This window comes from Chiloscyllium punctatum, chromosome 41 (assembly GCF_047496795.1).
Source record: "Chiloscyllium punctatum isolate Juve2018m chromosome 41, sChiPun1.3, whole genome shotgun sequence".
In the NCBI taxonomy this organism is placed as follows: domain Eukaryota; kingdom Metazoa; phylum Chordata; class Chondrichthyes; order Orectolobiformes; family Hemiscylliidae; genus Chiloscyllium; species Chiloscyllium punctatum.
This window is the reverse complement of record NC_092779.1, coordinates 49,455,738-49,472,043: the sequence shown is the minus strand read 5'-3', so window position 1 is coordinate 49,472,043 and position 16,306 is coordinate 49,455,738. Positions and strand designations below refer to the sequence as shown.

Genomic DNA, 16,306 nt, shown 5'->3' with positions numbered 1-16,306 from the left:
TTCGAAGACATAAAAATCACAGTTGATAATTGGGAATCAGTACATCTGTATTTAGATTTCTAGAAGTATTTAATAACATTGAGCTCACGGTACTAGGGTAGTATTTTAGTATAGATTGGTTAACATATAGAAGACTGAAAGTTGGAATTGTGGTTGGAAAGTTATAAGTCGTGGGTGGATGGTGTACTGGACAGTGAAGAAGGTTCTGTAAAGATACAATGGGTTCTTGATCAACTGGGCCAGTGGGCTAAGGAATTGCAGATGGAGTTTAATTTAAATAAATTTGAAGTGTTGCATTTTGAGAAGACAAACTAGTTGGCGACACAATTGCACAGTGGTTAGCACAGCTGCCTCACAGCACCAGCGACCTGGGTTCGAACCCAGTTTTGGGCGACTGTCTGTGTGGAGTTTGCACACTCTCTCCGTGTCTGCATGGGTTTCCTCTGGGTGCTCCGGTTTCCTCCCCAATCCAAAGGTCTGCAGGTCAGATAATTTGGCCATGCTAAATTGCCCATAGCGTTCAGGATGGTGTAGGTTAGGTGTATTAGTCAGGAATAAATGTAGGGGAATGGGTCAAGGTGGGTTACTCTTCGAAGGGTCGGTGTGGACTTGGGCCGAAGGACCTGTTTCCACACTGTAGGGATTCTATGAAAAGGTAGGCCACAAATAGTTACTGTTAGGGCCCTGGGGAATGATATCGAACATGCAAGATTTAGGGGTGTAAGTACATAGTCCCTTGAAAATAGTGTCACAGGTAGACAGGACAGTGAAGAAGGCATTTGGCATGCGTGCCTTCATTGGTCAAAGTACAGGAGTTGGAAAGTCATGTGACAGCTGTACCAATGTGGCATTGGTAAGGCCACATTTGGAGTACGGTGTACAATTCTGGTTACCCTGCTACAGGAATTATGTTATTAAACAGGGAAGGGTGCAAAACAAGATTTACAAGGATGTTAACAAGACTGGGAGGTTTGAGTTAGAAGACACTGGATACGCTGGGACTTATTTTTACTACAGTGTAGGAGGCTGAGGATTGGCCTTGTAGAGGTTTATAAAATCATAAGAGGCATAGATAAGGTGAACTGCCAAGGTCTTTTACCCAGGGTATGGGAGTCCAGAACTAGAGGGTGTACGTTTAGGGTGAAAAGGGAAAGATTTAAAAGGGACCTGAGAGGCAATCGTTTCACAAACAATGGTGTGTATATTGAACCAGCTGCCTGAGGATGTGGTAGGGGCTGGTGTAATTACAACATTTAAAAGACATTTGGACATGTATGTGGATAGGAACTATTTACAGTGATCTAGGCCAAACACAAGCAAATGGGACGAGTTCAGTTTCAGAACGTGGTTGGCATGGACGAGTTGAGCTGAGGGCCTTGCTTGTGTGCTGTATGACTCTAAAAAGGGAAGGCAGGGATGCTGTGAGTATCCAGGTAGGCTCAAAGTGAATGAGCACCATGAGAGCCAGTCAACAATCCACTGATGCAGCTTGAACTAGTCCTTGAGCTGTGTCTGTAACCCTATTCACAAAGTGACTCTGCATGTAGCATTACAGTGATAGTCGCCGTTGCACCTGACGTGCAGTATTGAAGTGCAGAAGCATACTTTCAGTAGATCTGAAATTTGCCATGTGGGTTCCTAGAATCTGGCACATTTCTGACATCGCTGTATGTAAACATCGGTTACATGTGGCCAGTGTGCATAGAGTTGTTGAGATGTTGCCTAGTGTCCAACATGGAGGTTTTTTGGACAAGCAGTAAACTGAAGTCACCAGGTACTCACACTGACTTCCATGTCGAGAATTTTGTGTCCAATTTGCTTACAGCAGATCATACAATAGATAGCTGAATATTAATAAAGTGAGATGTGCAGTTAAGCTTGTTCATAATCAATAATCCCCTTTAATAAACAACTTTCTACCGCCTAGCAAGAATCTCACCGAACAACCTGGAAATTATTTTTAATATGTAGTGAGTTGTTTCCAATGTGGGGTATGCCTTGCTGGACTTCTGCGCCTTTTTGGCACAATTTTTGAATCGTGAGCCCCTGCAATGTTCTATCCTTTGTCTCCTAGATTTTGTTTAACGTCTATTCATAATAGTGCCACAGGGATCAAAGATGAGGCTTCATTATTTATGATCAACGTCAGTGACTTGGTTGAAGGGACTGATTTTATTTTTACTGATTTTGTTGATATCATGATAATAGGAAACTACGTTGGAAGAGGATACAAGTTGTCTGCAAATGGATATAGACTGATTTGGGAACCAGTAAAAACAAATGGAGTGGAATCTGGGCAAATGTGTAGTTATCCACTCTGGGAAGAAGATTTATAAAGCAGACAATGACTTCACAGAATCCCGATAGTGTGGAGCCAGGCCATTTGGCCCATAGAGTCAACACCAAGCCTCCGAAGGGTTTCCCACCCAGACCTACTGCCCTACTCAATCCCTGTAACCCTGCATTTCCCATGGCTCATCCACCTAGTCTGCACATCCCTGGACACTGGTAGGCAACAGGAAAGTAGTGTTAAAGCCACAATCTGAACAATCCTGATTGTATTGAATGTGGAGGAGGGTTGAGTGGTTGAATGGCCAACATTTTCTATTTCTTAAGTTTGTATGTTATTATGTCCCATGTTCTTTTTGTTCCTAAATTACTGCATACTTTTTTTCTGATGTTTATGTTGCTGCATTTTTTGCTTCCACTATTTCTCCTAACTTCTGCCATTGCCTTCTCGTTCTTTTTTTTAACACTAGTTCTTTTTACATCCATGTTTCTTCAAGCCTTGTGTCAGTTTGAGTTAGTCGTTTAACTACTGAGTTCATTAATTCACTGGCCCATCATAGTTTTCCTTCATTTGATCAGTTTTGATAATGTTCCAATATTGGAAACATTGCTTTAGTAAAATATTTTGTTCTTCAGAATTTACTTTTATTTTTATAGATTGTTGCAGAAATACTTGAGCATCATTCTACATGGGAGGAAACAAATCCGTATTTTTGTGCCCCTGTGTGGAAAGTCAGTAGATATGAAATGGTGAGTAAATTCTTCATTTGAAAATTTAGCTTTAAAATGTTTTTCCAGTTGTTTGTGGAAAATATGTGCTTAAAATACTGGAAGTCCACAGATGCTGCCTGTTATGTAGAGGCAAGAGAAACCATCTTAACATTTCAGACTAGTGACCTTTCTTAAGATACTGGGGAATGTTAATGAAGCTAGGTTTTAAGTAAGTGAAGAAGGGTCTAAAGGAAAAGTTGGTCTGTGATGGGAAGACAGGAGCAAGTAAGGACAAAATGGATATTAATGTGAGGCAAAGGGGGACTTTATCAACTACAGGTTTGCAGGAGCCATTTAGAGTTGTACAGCACAAAAACAGACCCTTCAGACCAACTTGCCCACGAGACAAGATATTCTAAATTAACGTCGTCCCATTTGCCAGCTTCGGCCTATATCTCTTTAAATGCTTTTTAAACGTTGTTACTGTACCAGCCTCCACCACTTCCTCTAGCACCCTCTGCATGAAATAGTTGTCCCTTAAATCACTTTTAAATCTTTCCCTTGTCCCCTTAAACCTATATCCTCTAGTTTTGGACTCCCCTACTATGGAAAAAAGAGCTTGGCTATTCATACTGTCCATGCCCTTCATGATTATACAAGGTCATCCCTCAGCATCCGATGCTCTTGGGCAAATACCCCCAGCCTGTTCAGCCTCTCCCTATCCCTCAAACCTTCTGAACCCAGCAATATTCTTTTCAATCTTTTCTGAAGCTTTTCAAGTTTAACAACAGCCTTCCTGAGGCAGGGAAACCAGAATTGAAGGCAGTGTTCCAGAAGTGGCCTAACCAATGTCCTGAACAGCCTCAACATGACATCCAAATTCCTATACTCAATGCACAGACTAATAAAGGCAAGTATACCAAATTGCCGCCTGTCTTCTACCTGCCATTGCAACTTCAAGGAACTATGAACCTGAACCCCAACATTTCTTTGCTCAGCAATACTCCCCAGGCCACTTCTATTAAGTGTCTAAATCCTGCCCAGATCAGCCTTGCTAAAATGCAGTGCCTCACATTTATCAAAATTAAACTCCAACTGCCCACCTCAGCCCATCGGCCTGTCTGATCATGCTCCTGATGTACTGTGAGATAACCTTCTTCACTGTCCACTACACGTCCAATTTTGGTGTCTTCTGCAAACTTACTCCTACATTCACATCCAAATCATTTACACAAATGTCAAAAAGCAGTGGACCCAGCACTGCTGGTCACAGGCCTTCAGTCCTCACCCTGGCACATTGCCCTCCACACTTTGACATTATTAATGTCTATTGGGTTATTCTTTAACAGTTCTCATTTTGTCTAAGAACAGCAAGACAACAAGGGGGCACCTAGCCTGAGATGCTTCAATGTCCAATCAAAGTGAGTGAGGCCCCCCACCCCCACCTGGCCCAATCGTTCATGTAAGATAGCAACCAGCTTTACTGATAGTTTTTGATATCTGGGAGGCCCAGTCCTCCCAGTCTGCAAGGTAACTTCAATTTAGTCAATTTAATTAGGGAACACTTGCGATACCAGATAAAAGAGCTGAACCAGCCGTTCAGTCTTCTAAACATTTGCTTAGTAAAAAGCATAGGAAGCGTTCAAATAATATACAACAGGCGGGGCAGAGTGTTCATTTTTTTAATGAAGGCTATCTGACCTAACCAAGAGATTGGAAGCACCTTCCATCTACGAAGGTCCTGCTTTATTCTGTTGAATAAATGGGCAAACTTGGCTTTAAGTAGTTGATCAAAAATGGGAGTAATAAGTATACCTAAGTAGAGAAAGCCATTCTGCGACCGTGTAAAGGGGAACCGAATTCCGCCCTCAGGACCAGGCACTTTTGGGAGACCACCCATGGCCATGGCCTCTGACTTTGCAAAATTGATCTTATAACCCGAGAAGCCACCAAATAGATTGATGCTTTGTATCTTTTTTTTTATTAGATTATTTACAGTGTGGAAACAGGCCCTTCGGCCCAACAAGTCCACACCGACCCGCCGAAGCGCAACCCACCCATACCCCTACATTTACCCCTTACTTAACACTACGGGCAATTTAGCATGGCCAATTCACCTGAACTGCACATCTTTGGACTGTGGGAGGAAACCGGAGCACCCGGAGGAAACCCACGCAGACACGGGGAGAACGTGCAAACTCCACACAGTCAGTTGCCTGAGGTGGGAATTGAACCCAGGTCTCTGGCGCTGTGAGGCAGCAGTGCTAACCACTGTGCCACCGTGTCGCTCGGTGTGGCACCGAGACTGTTGGGTTTAATAAGAAGACATGAGTGTCATCTGCATACAGTGCGATCTTATGTGACCTCGTCCCCACTTCTGGAGCAGTTACACTGGGAACCCTACATATCACCTCCACTGGATTGCGATGCGTAGGTCCAGGTTGGATCATTGCCCCCACCCGGTCCTGGTGCGATTCCAAAGAAAAGCAATTAATAATAGAAACATCCAGAAGACTAGAAGAGATCCACACACTCTGGTGTATAAAGGTTCGAGAATAATGTTTTTTCAAGACTTTTCTGGGGCCATAATAAAGAAGAGGAAGTCTTTTGATAAGAATAAAGTAAGGGACTTAAATATTCCGTATTCTCTGAGGTACCTGGCTGTATTGCATTTTAATTATGGAGGATCTGTCTGTAACTTCGACTCGGCGGAAAAAGGAGAAGAATTTGTGAACTCTCTGAAATATTTAGCTTGCACCAAGGGGAGAAAGAGGAAAAGATGTTCTCAAACAATGGCGTAATGTTTTTTCCTTCTGTTTCTTTGTTCTTTTCCCTTTTGTGGTTTCTGATCCTATAGGCTTGATATTCTTTGGTGTAAACTTTGGTTTGTTTAATATTATATCAGTTTGGTAATTATCTGTTTATTTCACTGTTCTTTTTTCTGGGTGAGGGGTGAATACATCTTTTGTGTAAAGATGTATGGGGTTGAGGTATAGAGAGGGAGGGGAGGACTTCCATTGTTAACTTCCATGTGTGTAAAAAACATGTTTTTTTCCATTTGGGTTTGCGGTGCACCCTTAACTGGAAGGAGCCACAATGGCTGTAAGGTTGCGAGTGATTGCCCCTTATGGGCAAAGGGGGAGATTTCTCGTGATTTGTGGTTAATGTGTTTATTTGTTCAAGTTAGGAGTAGTGGTTAGTTTTAGGGATAGTTTTTAGTTTTTATGAAGTCCGTGTCTTTTCCACTTGCCACACATTGATTGGGGTTCTTGCTCTCGGGGGACCACAGGTTGCAGTGGGCGGTCATTGCAAGCAATCTGTTCCAGTGGTGCACCTGGAATATAAAGGGAAGTCATTCCCCTGTTAAAAGGAAAAAGGTGCTGTCAAATCTTAAGAAGAAAAGGGTTGACATTGCTCTGCTGCAAGAGACACGTTTAATCGATAGGAAACATATGAAATTACAGAAGGGGGGATAAGATAGGGTATTCTTCTCCTTCTCCAACTCCGAAGCAGAGGAGTGGCCATACAGGTACGAAGGAACCTCCCATTTCAGATGATAGTTCAAATCAAGGATGAGCGTGGATGGTTCATTCTCTAGGCTTTAGGACATGGAGAAGATTATGGCATCCTGAACATTTACTGTCCCTGACGCATCCTCTCAAATTTGGTTGGAGGGCTGTGAGGATAGAGTAGTGAGTATGGAATCCTTTTTTCAAAAACCTGGACCTCCCCAGTATAAAGGCAGAGCAGGCCTCCCTTTTAGATGCACCCCTGATGATACAAGAGGTGCAAGAGGCAGTAAGGCAGCTCCAAGGTGGCAAGGCACCTGGTCCAGACAGGTTCCTGAGTGAGTTTTACAAGAAGTTTATATACGCTAGCTGAGCCACTTCTGGAGATGTATAGTCACTCGTATATCCAGTACTACCTTCCACCCTCCCTTAAGGAAGCCAATATCTCCCTTATCTGAAAGAAAGGGGAAGACCCCAAGGATTGCGCGTCACACAGACCTATCTCATTGTTGAATGTAGACTTCAAACTTTTATCGAGGGTGCTGGTTCTGAGCTTGGTGAATGTACTGCCCGTTATTATAAAAGAAGACCAGACGGGTTTTATCAAGGGCCACAGCTCTACCAGTAATATCAGGAGAATGTTGAATATAGTGCACTTGTGTCAGCAGAGAGTAATTCTGGGCTTGGTGGTCATCCTGGATGTGGAAAAGGCATTTGAACGGGTGGAATGGTCATATCTCTGATGTTCTAGATCACTTTGGTCTTGGGGAGGGGGTGGGGGGCTTTGCTAGGTGGGTGGAAGAGTAATATAGCGACAAGGATGGCGGTTATCATGAACAGTGTCAAATAGAATAATGTTCATGTGGAAAAAGGTCGGTGACAGGGAAGTCATCTCTCGCCTCTGCTATTTACCTTAGTAATTGATCCGTTGGCGGGTGCCATCCGGAAGGATCCTGAAATAGTGATACCAAAACTGGGAATTGGGGAGCACAAAATTACTCTTTATGTGGATGATGTCCTTCTGTTTCTGGCTAACCTGGAAAGGTTCGACCCCAGCTAGTGCAAAATATTAAATTATTCGGCAGTTTTTTGGGATACAGGATAAGTTTTACAAAGTTGTAAGTTATGCCCATGGGAGATTGGTGGAAGTGTCTGAGCTGGAGGATGGAACACAGTTTCCTTTTCAGTGGTCTCAGAAAAGTTTTCTGTACCTGGGAAGTTTTTTTATTACCCCTATCTGCTGTCAACTGTACAGAGCTAATTTTGTGCAATTGTTTGATAGAATAAAGCAGGACTTGCAGCTGTGAGAGGGACTACCAATATTATGGCTGGGCCCTATAGCCCTGATTAAAATAAATGCTCTTCCTCGGCTATTATGTCTTGTTGTTATCCAGAAAGTGCTGCGGAAGTTTAATGGCTGACTTGGATCCTTTATTTGGTGCCATAGGTGTCCCCTAATTAAATTTACTAAGCTGCAACTTCTGTAAGATATGGGGAGAATTAGGTGGAACTTCCAGATCTGAAGAGATCCCAAATAGGTGCCCTGTTGTCGTATTTGGGAGGTGGGGGGGGGCGGCGGTGGGCAGCTGGGTGGGGGTGACTGGGTGCGTAAGGAGTCGAGGTCGCTGTGGCTTGATGTTGAGGCCTTGCAGGCAAGGTGTCCCTTTCCAATTTACTCTTTATGGTCAAGATGAGATTTGTGGCTGAGCATTGTGAGAGCCCAATATTCTTAAATATGGTGAAAGCATGGAGAATAATACAGCAAGGTGAGGGCAATTTGCTTAAGACCTCACCATTCACCCCATTAGTGGGAGCTCCAGGAATTAGGCTGAGGTCAATGGACTCTGGCTTCAAAGCATGGGAGGGTAAGGGAATCTGCTGTTTGGGAGATTTGTTTGAGGGAGAGGTCTTGATGTCTTTTAACCAATTAAGTCAGAAATATGGGATTCCTAATGGGGACCTTTACTGATACTTTCAGGTTAGGGTATCACACGTAGAAGAAGACCACGCTCTTGGCTTAGTCCTACAAGTTGGGCATAGAGAGAAGAGTGCTCCGATGTGGAGGCGCTCTCTCAATCAGTACCATGTACCATTTGCAGAGAGGGAGTGCCTTGGGGGATACAAAGAGGCTCCATAGGATCTGGAATCAGGAACTGAGAGAAGAAATTTCATTAGAAACATGGAAGGATATGTGGGAGAATGTGAAGAAAATCTCAATATGCAATAAAAGACAAGCTGTACAATTGAAGATCCTTCACAGCACCCATATGGCACCAGAGAGGTTAGCAAAGTTTAAGAAAGGATCTTCTCCAGGATGTGCCAAATGTAAATTTAGCATAGGCACCCTTACACATTGTTTTTGGTCTTGCTACAAGATTTGTGGATACTGAGGTGCCATAGTGAATGAGCTGGAGAAGATACTGGGAATTGAAGTTAAGGTGGACCTTGTATCCCTTCTTTTGGGACTGCAGAATCTGCCCTGTCTGGGTGGGTATGGGAAGAGGTTATTTAACATTCTGACACACTGTGCAAGGAACAACATTCTAATGAGCTGGATATCAGAAAAAAAACCCAGGTTTTGCGGGGTGTCGCAGACTTGTGATGGAGTACACCCCCCCAAGATTATCTGGCAAGTATTGTGCACCATGAAACAGAACAATTTTATTAGGAAGGGCTGCCATGTTTTAACTACATAGATACGGACCTATCGACGATACTGATTAGGGCCTTTATATAGCCGTGAGGTCCATATATGGTGGGCCGAGGGCCTCTGGGGGAGGAAGCCTATTAAATATGGGTATGATAACTGTTGCTACCGTGGACAGGAACTTCAGTAAGTGGAGCAATGTAATGTAATTAATTTAATTTAATTCGGTTGTAATTTAACTTAAAATACTGTAATTTTACTTAAATGAAGTAAAATTAACTTAACTAAGAGATTATTGTATTCTGTCGAGTAGTAGACAGTTTATTAATATTATTGTACTATAATGTATTATTGCTATTTTTCTGTATTTTTTGTACTTTACTCTTTTACAAAAAGAAAGATAAATTATTAAAAGTTTTTTAAAAAATACTAAGCATCAGCCCTGAAAATATACTTATAAATTCGTTAGAGAACTCACTGTCAGGACTCGGTGCCTTTCCATTCTTTGGGGAGGGCTTTTGCCCGAAACGTCGATTGTCCTGCTCCAAGGATGCTGCCTGACCTGTGTTTTTCCAGCACTACTCTAATCTTGACTCGTACCCATTCTGTTGTAGTTTCATATACTCCGCATCATCTAATGTGTTTCTTGTAATAAGGCAACATCCACCCTTTCCCTTTTAAGGCTGGAAAGTATCTTCTTCCTCTTGACAGGTGAATGACTCCCCTTAATATTCCAGGTGCACCACGTAAACACATCCTTAGCCATAACCTTCTATAGCACCGTTTAGACACCAGAGAGGAAGAACCCAAACTACAGATCACTGAGCTTTAATGCAAAAGAATCCATAAAACCCAAAAACTACTCAGACTAAAATAACTACAGCCAACAAATCTACAAAACTTACAAAAACTATATACAGCCAAAACAGAAAAACAAAGAATCTCCAAAGGCACTGATTGGAGGAATTTACCCCCCCCCCCATTTAAAAGGGGTATCTATACATCGTACACCCCTGCTAATTATCCCAATCGCCCTCTCAACTCCTACCAGCTAGGATTGTGTCACATATACCAACCACCCAGTAGAGAAAAAGAAAACACCGAGAGCAAGGTTAGTGCTATAGACAAATAAACTAAAAATAAATATGTCACCCATCCCTTAACATAACTTAGACATTAAAGATAAATACTCTATCCATCCTGGACATTATTTCACACAATTTATTACCAGAAAAGAAACTCCTCCAAGTCCTTTTTAAAGAAAAACAAACCTGAATAGCTCTGTTCTCTACGCCTATTCGACCATTTGACTTAAGTCAATGTGTCCACAAAGTTCTTCACTTTCTCTGGCGAGTTGAACAAATGTATGGATCCATTACAATTGATCCAAAGCACCACTGGATATCTTAAAGAATACTGGATCCCAAGCTTCCTCAATCTCCTCTTGACGCCATCGTAGGACTTCCTTTTCCGGACTACTGCCGCCAAGAAGTTTTGAAAAGACACCACCCTGGAGCTGCCACATACGAACGCCCTCGAATCCCTTCTCTGGGCTCTAGAGGCTTCCGTGACCTTCTGATTGACTTTATAATGATGGAATCTTACCAGGATAGGGCATAGGCGCTGAATCCGCACCTAGTTTTCATACTGCGATCCAATGGGCTCTTTCAATTGTTATTCTTCCCTTCTGAACCTCCAAACCAGGGAATTCTGGGAACCACTTCTCGAAGAGCTCCACTAGCGGCTCACTTTCTGTCGCCTCCATTAACAACGTACAGCTTCTTTCTCCTGCCCCTGTTTTGAGGTCATCCACCAGATCCAACAGATTGTAGACCTGTGTTTCCAGAGCTTCAATCTGGCTCTTGGAGGAGTCAGTCTCTGCCTCTACTTCTGCAGCCTGGCGCTCGAGCTCATTGGTCCTCTTTCCCAAGTCTTGCAGCATAGCAGACACAGGAGCCAGCTTCTTCACGATTTTTTTGTTTCTTTCCTGGATCTGCCTCCCCAGGACTTCGCGAGATTTGGCCAGCTCCTCAACTAGGGTCTGGTGTGTAAGCAAGCCCGCTACCTCAGAGGGCTGAGGCATGGCCCGGGCCCCAGGCGAGCTTCCTCATTTTTTCGGCATCCTCAAGCTGCAAGGACAAAGGTAAGTTGGGTTTTTTTTCAGGATCCTAGCTCCTTAACTGTGCTTTTACTCACAGTAAAGTGTTTGGAATGAGTTCTGGCTCTGTTAGGTTGGTGTTGCAGCCCAGAGCCCAACAAATGCAATCGCAACAGGATGCCACCATCTTGGATCCTCCCAAACAACTTTTGAAAGTTCTGGCCTAATAGCATCTAAATTGGCCTTCCTCCAATTTAACTTTTAGATCAGATCTATCCTTTTCCATAGCTATTTTAAAACTAATAGAATTATGATCATTGGCCCCAAAGTGCATCCCACTGACACCTCCGTCATCTGCCTTGCCTTATTTCTCAAGAATACGTTAAGTATTGCTCTTTCTTAAGTAGGGACATTCATATACTGAATCAGAAAACTCTCTTGCATTCACTTAACAAATTTCTCTTCATCCAAGACCTTAACACAATGGAGTTGCAGTAAATGTTGGGAAAGGCAAAATCTCCTACTATTACTTTCCTATTATTCTTATAGTTAACTGAGCTCTGCTGACGAATTTCTTTCTCAATTTCTCATTGATTATTGGGAGGGTCTGTATTACAATCCCGATAAGATGATCGTCTCTTTCTTATTTCTCAGCTCCACCCAAATAACTTCACAGGGCAAACTCCCAGAAATATTCTCCCTAAGTACAGCCGTAACGTTATCCCTAATCATAAATTCCCCCTCTCTCGCTTCCTTTCTATCCTACCTATAATGTATATAACTTGAAGCTGCCAGTCCTGCTCTTCCCTGAACCTCATTCTAAAATAGCTGTGATATCCCAGTCCCATGTTTCCAACTATGCCCTGAGTTCATTTGTCATACCTGTCAGGCCTCTAGCATTAAAATAAATGTAGTTAAACTTTATTGTCTTACCTTCGTCTCTGCCTTGCTCTTGTCTGTCTTGATTATTTTGACTTGTACCTCTTCTCAATTGTACCAACCTCAGACTTATCTTTTGTCTGACTGTTTCTTTAAGATCCCCCACATCCCTTCCCGTATAGCACTAGCAAATCTCTCCTCCAGTACATTGGTCCCCTTCCAATTCAGGTACATTCTGTCCTCCTTGTACAGGTCACTTCTACCCCAGAAGAGATTCCAACAATTTGTAGATTTGAATTGCAATAAAAAAGGATAGGTGCAAAAAATCCACTGTGACCATATCTGTCTTTGAAAAGCATACTTAGGGAGATTTTGTAAAAACAAAAGGCTTTTGGTTCCAAGTTACATCCATTGCCTTGAGCCAACTAAAGTCTCATGATATCTAGGATGTTAATGGCTTTCTGGCATGTTCTGGTTTTATGTTTAATGGTTGTTAAAATTATTGAGGATATTGATGAATTCTTCTCATTTTTCTTCTGTGTGAATTTAAATAGTTCATATGTTAACACAAATCTAGAAGGTCATTTTACTGTCAGACTGCATCACCTAATAAATGAGTTGAGAATAGAAAAACAGCATTGATGGCTGAGACCCTGCAGGCAGCATTTTTAAGTAGTCTTGTTAAAGAGGGGTGAAAAATTCTTAAGATAAACAATGGCAGGATCAGATATTACCTGGGCTTTGGTGTTGTTTGCGACCCCTTTTTCTGTGACCCAGAGCTTAGGAACCATTGCTTAATAGTGAGATGTATTTTTCTATTCTGAAGTTGCAAGATCCACTATTTAATCAGATGGAGTAATGATAGCCCTTGTCATACCATAGAAATAGATGAAGTTACCTCATTAATGGACCTTACTGTGTGCCACTTGACTGCTGTATTTTTGTACATTCTAACCATTTTAACTCAAAAGTACTTAATTGGTTGTAAAATTGAAGTCATGAAATAATTTTTTCTTTGCTGTAAGAATCATTCCTCTTTATTCGATTAATTTTCTATAGGCTTGCTGACCAAGGACACACTGTTGTTGGTGTGGAAGCATCTGAAATGGCTATAAAAGAATTCTTTGCAGAACAGAATGTGTCCTACACACAGGAGTCTGTACCAGGAATTGCAGGTGCAGAAGTATTTCAGGTAGTATATACAGCATAGCATTTTGTTTTTAACCACAATACACTGAGATTTGTGTGTTGTAAAAATGCAGTAATGAGATGAATTAACAAATGTTTTGAATTCCTATAACTCTGCATCAAACAGATCATAGTCACAAATTGGCATGTGAGAAATGGATATGTGAATAACAGTTTGCAATAATTTAATGAATGTGTTTATTATATAAACTAAGTAGTTAGACTAAAGCCTGACCACAAGAAGATTTAAATTCTGGTATGTTTCACTGAATGTCTTAAACAAAAGTTAGAAGTCAGGGTGAAAGCTGATATTCTGTCTGAAAGCTTGCCATGTAGCAAACTTTTATTAAGTTTGTAGTTGCTAGGAGTGATATCTGAAATATAATATACTTATTTTACATTATCCACATTGTACTAAATTCTGCTTTAAAAGGCAGTTGCATTTTGACTAAAATGGCAATAAAAATAATTTTAGGATCTTGATTTCATTTAAGTAAAAGTTGTTTGAGTAAAATTAAGGAACAAATATCTTTGTTGCAAGCTGTATGTGTATCATCACAACAAGCAAGCTACGTTGTTGGCTGTAACCTTACAAAGTTGTATTTGTATGTAATCATTCACAAAAGTAGATATCTAGTCATGAAAAGGTGTTCTATTTCATTCATCAATTGGGCTATGATTCCTTAACTTGCAATCAGTGATTTCTCAAATTATAATTATCTTGGCAATATAATTTCTGTTCATAAAGCTTACAGGAATCTAACAGTCATAAAGACAGAAAAGTTTCCCACTTTCCCAATGCAACTGGAAAGGTGAATAACCTTTAAGTTGCCATTTTAACGCTCACATGATCTAATTTGTACTCTTACTGAGGTAATTAAGTTTGCGCCAGCTCTCTTTCTATCGAAGGGATTAATTCCATGAAGTCAGTTACAATTGAGAACATATTAGACGTAATATTTTAATGGTGAATCAACATGTTTCTACATTAAGCATGCAGGTATCATGACCATCACGTGTCCACAGCATGGCCCTTGAACTGTGAATTTATAAAGCTCATTTAGTTCCCTTTCTTTGCATTGAAACTTAGAAATAACCATCAGCAAAGTGTTAATTTAAATAAGGTTAAAGATTAGTTTAATAGACATCTGTTACTACTAGTTGCTAAGTTAAAAATATAATGTTATTGGATAAAACACAGAGGCAAAGATTAAAAGTAGATAGCTATAAAAGAAAAAACCTTTTAAAAAAAGTTCAAAAACAAAAACAGAAATTGCTGGAAAAAATAAGCAGGTCTGGCAGCATTTGTATCGAGAAATTAGAGTTTTAGGTCCATTGACCCTTCTTCACTACTGATTTATAGCTAGGAAAAGGTTGGTATTTATGCTGAAGATGGACGGGGTGAGAGGAGTAAACGATGGTAGAGATGGATACCAGAGAGAGAGAGAGAAAAACAGTTGGGCAGACAATACAATGTGTAGCGGTCAGCCTGGGAGAATCAATAGCTGCTAATTGGGATCATTCGTGGTTGACGATTGGATGTTGTGGCACTAGCCCACATGATGACAAGTTCTGGTGTGTGGTAGTTGGGATAAGTGCTCAGGCCCTAAAATTATTGAACTCTATATTGAGGCTAGAAGGCTGTAAAGTCCCCAAGCGGAAAATGCGATGCTGTTCATCCAGCTTGTGCTGAGCTTTACTGGAACACTGCAGTAAGCCTGAGACAGAAATGTTGGCCAGGGAACACAATGGTATATTGAAGTACTAGGCAAGAGGAAGCTTAGGGGTATTTTTGCAGACAGAACATGCAGTCGCCCACTCTCCATTTCATCTCCCCAGCGCTGGTAGAGCATTGTGAGCAGCAAATGCAGTAAAGTCGTAGAGCTGTACAGCATGTAAACAGTCTGTTTGGTCCTACTCGTCCATGCCAACCAGATATCGTAAATTAATCTTGTCCTGTTTGCCAGCATTTTGCTCATATCCCTCTAAACCCATCTTCCTCAAATACTTATCCAGATGCCTTTTAAATGTCATAATTGTACCAGCCTCCATCACTTCCAATGGCAGCTCATTCCATACACGCACCACCCTCTACATGAAAAAGTTTCTCCTCAGGCCCCATTAAATCTTTCCCCTCTCACCTTAAAACTATGCCCTCTAATTTTGGACTCTGCTACCCTAGAGAAAAGACCTTGGCTTTTCACCATATCTATTCCCCTCATGATCTTGTACTTTCTGTAAGGTCACCCCTCAGCCCCCAGTGCTCGAGGGAAAATTGCTACAGCTATTCAGCCTCTCCCAGTACCTCAAACCTTCCAACACTGGCAACATTCTTGTAAATCTTTTCTGAACCCTTTCAAATTTCGCAACATCCATCCTATAAAAAAGGGAGACCAGAACTGAACACACTATCGTGCAATTAAGAATTAAGTGCAATAGATTGGAACAAGTGAAATGCAAGTAAGTTGCTGCTTCACCAGCAGGTGTGTCTGGGAGTTTGGATAGTGAGGAGGGAGGAAGTAAACAGATAGGTGTAGTACCTTCTGCGATTGCATGGAAAGGTACTATGGCACTAAGGGGAGGTGTTAGGTGTGGAGGAGGAGTGGACCAAGGTATCCTTGAGGGAACAGTCCCTGAAGAAGGCTGACAGGGGATGAGAAGAGCATGTGTGTCTGGTGGTATCCCACTGGCGGTAGCTGAAGTGGCAGCTAGAATGAAATGGTGTCTTTACGGAAAGTGGGTATGAGAATGTATTATTAAGGTAACTATGGGAATTGGTGGGGTTGAATATTGGTGGTCACCCTATCCCCAGAAATTGAAACAGAGATGTTTGTATAACACTGCCTGAGTAGATTGATTAGAAAATATCTATATAGCTTTTCTTGAAATACGTCAAGAGGGAGAGAGAGGGATTTTTTTGGCACAGACATAATGTCCGTACCTCAGAGCCAAGAGGCCTTGGTTCATGTTCCACCTGTTCCAGAG

The 16,306-nt window shown here is 41.6% G+C and overlaps 1 protein-coding gene across 1 annotated transcript in view; it reads left to right on the top strand.

Annotated features, from left to right (window-relative positions):
* Nucleotides 1–16,306, top strand: part of LOC140465059 (probable thiopurine S-methyltransferase) — a 57,930-nt gene that overhangs the window by 20,165 nt on the left and 21,459 nt on the right. Inside the window, exons 3-4 of the mRNA XM_072560902.1 lie at nt 2,947–3,039; nt 13,193–13,325. Of these exons, the coding sequence (XP_072417003.1) occupies nt 2,947–3,039; nt 13,193–13,325 (226 nt within the window). The remainder of the gene's footprint in view (nt 1–2,946; nt 3,040–13,192; nt 13,326–16,306) is intronic.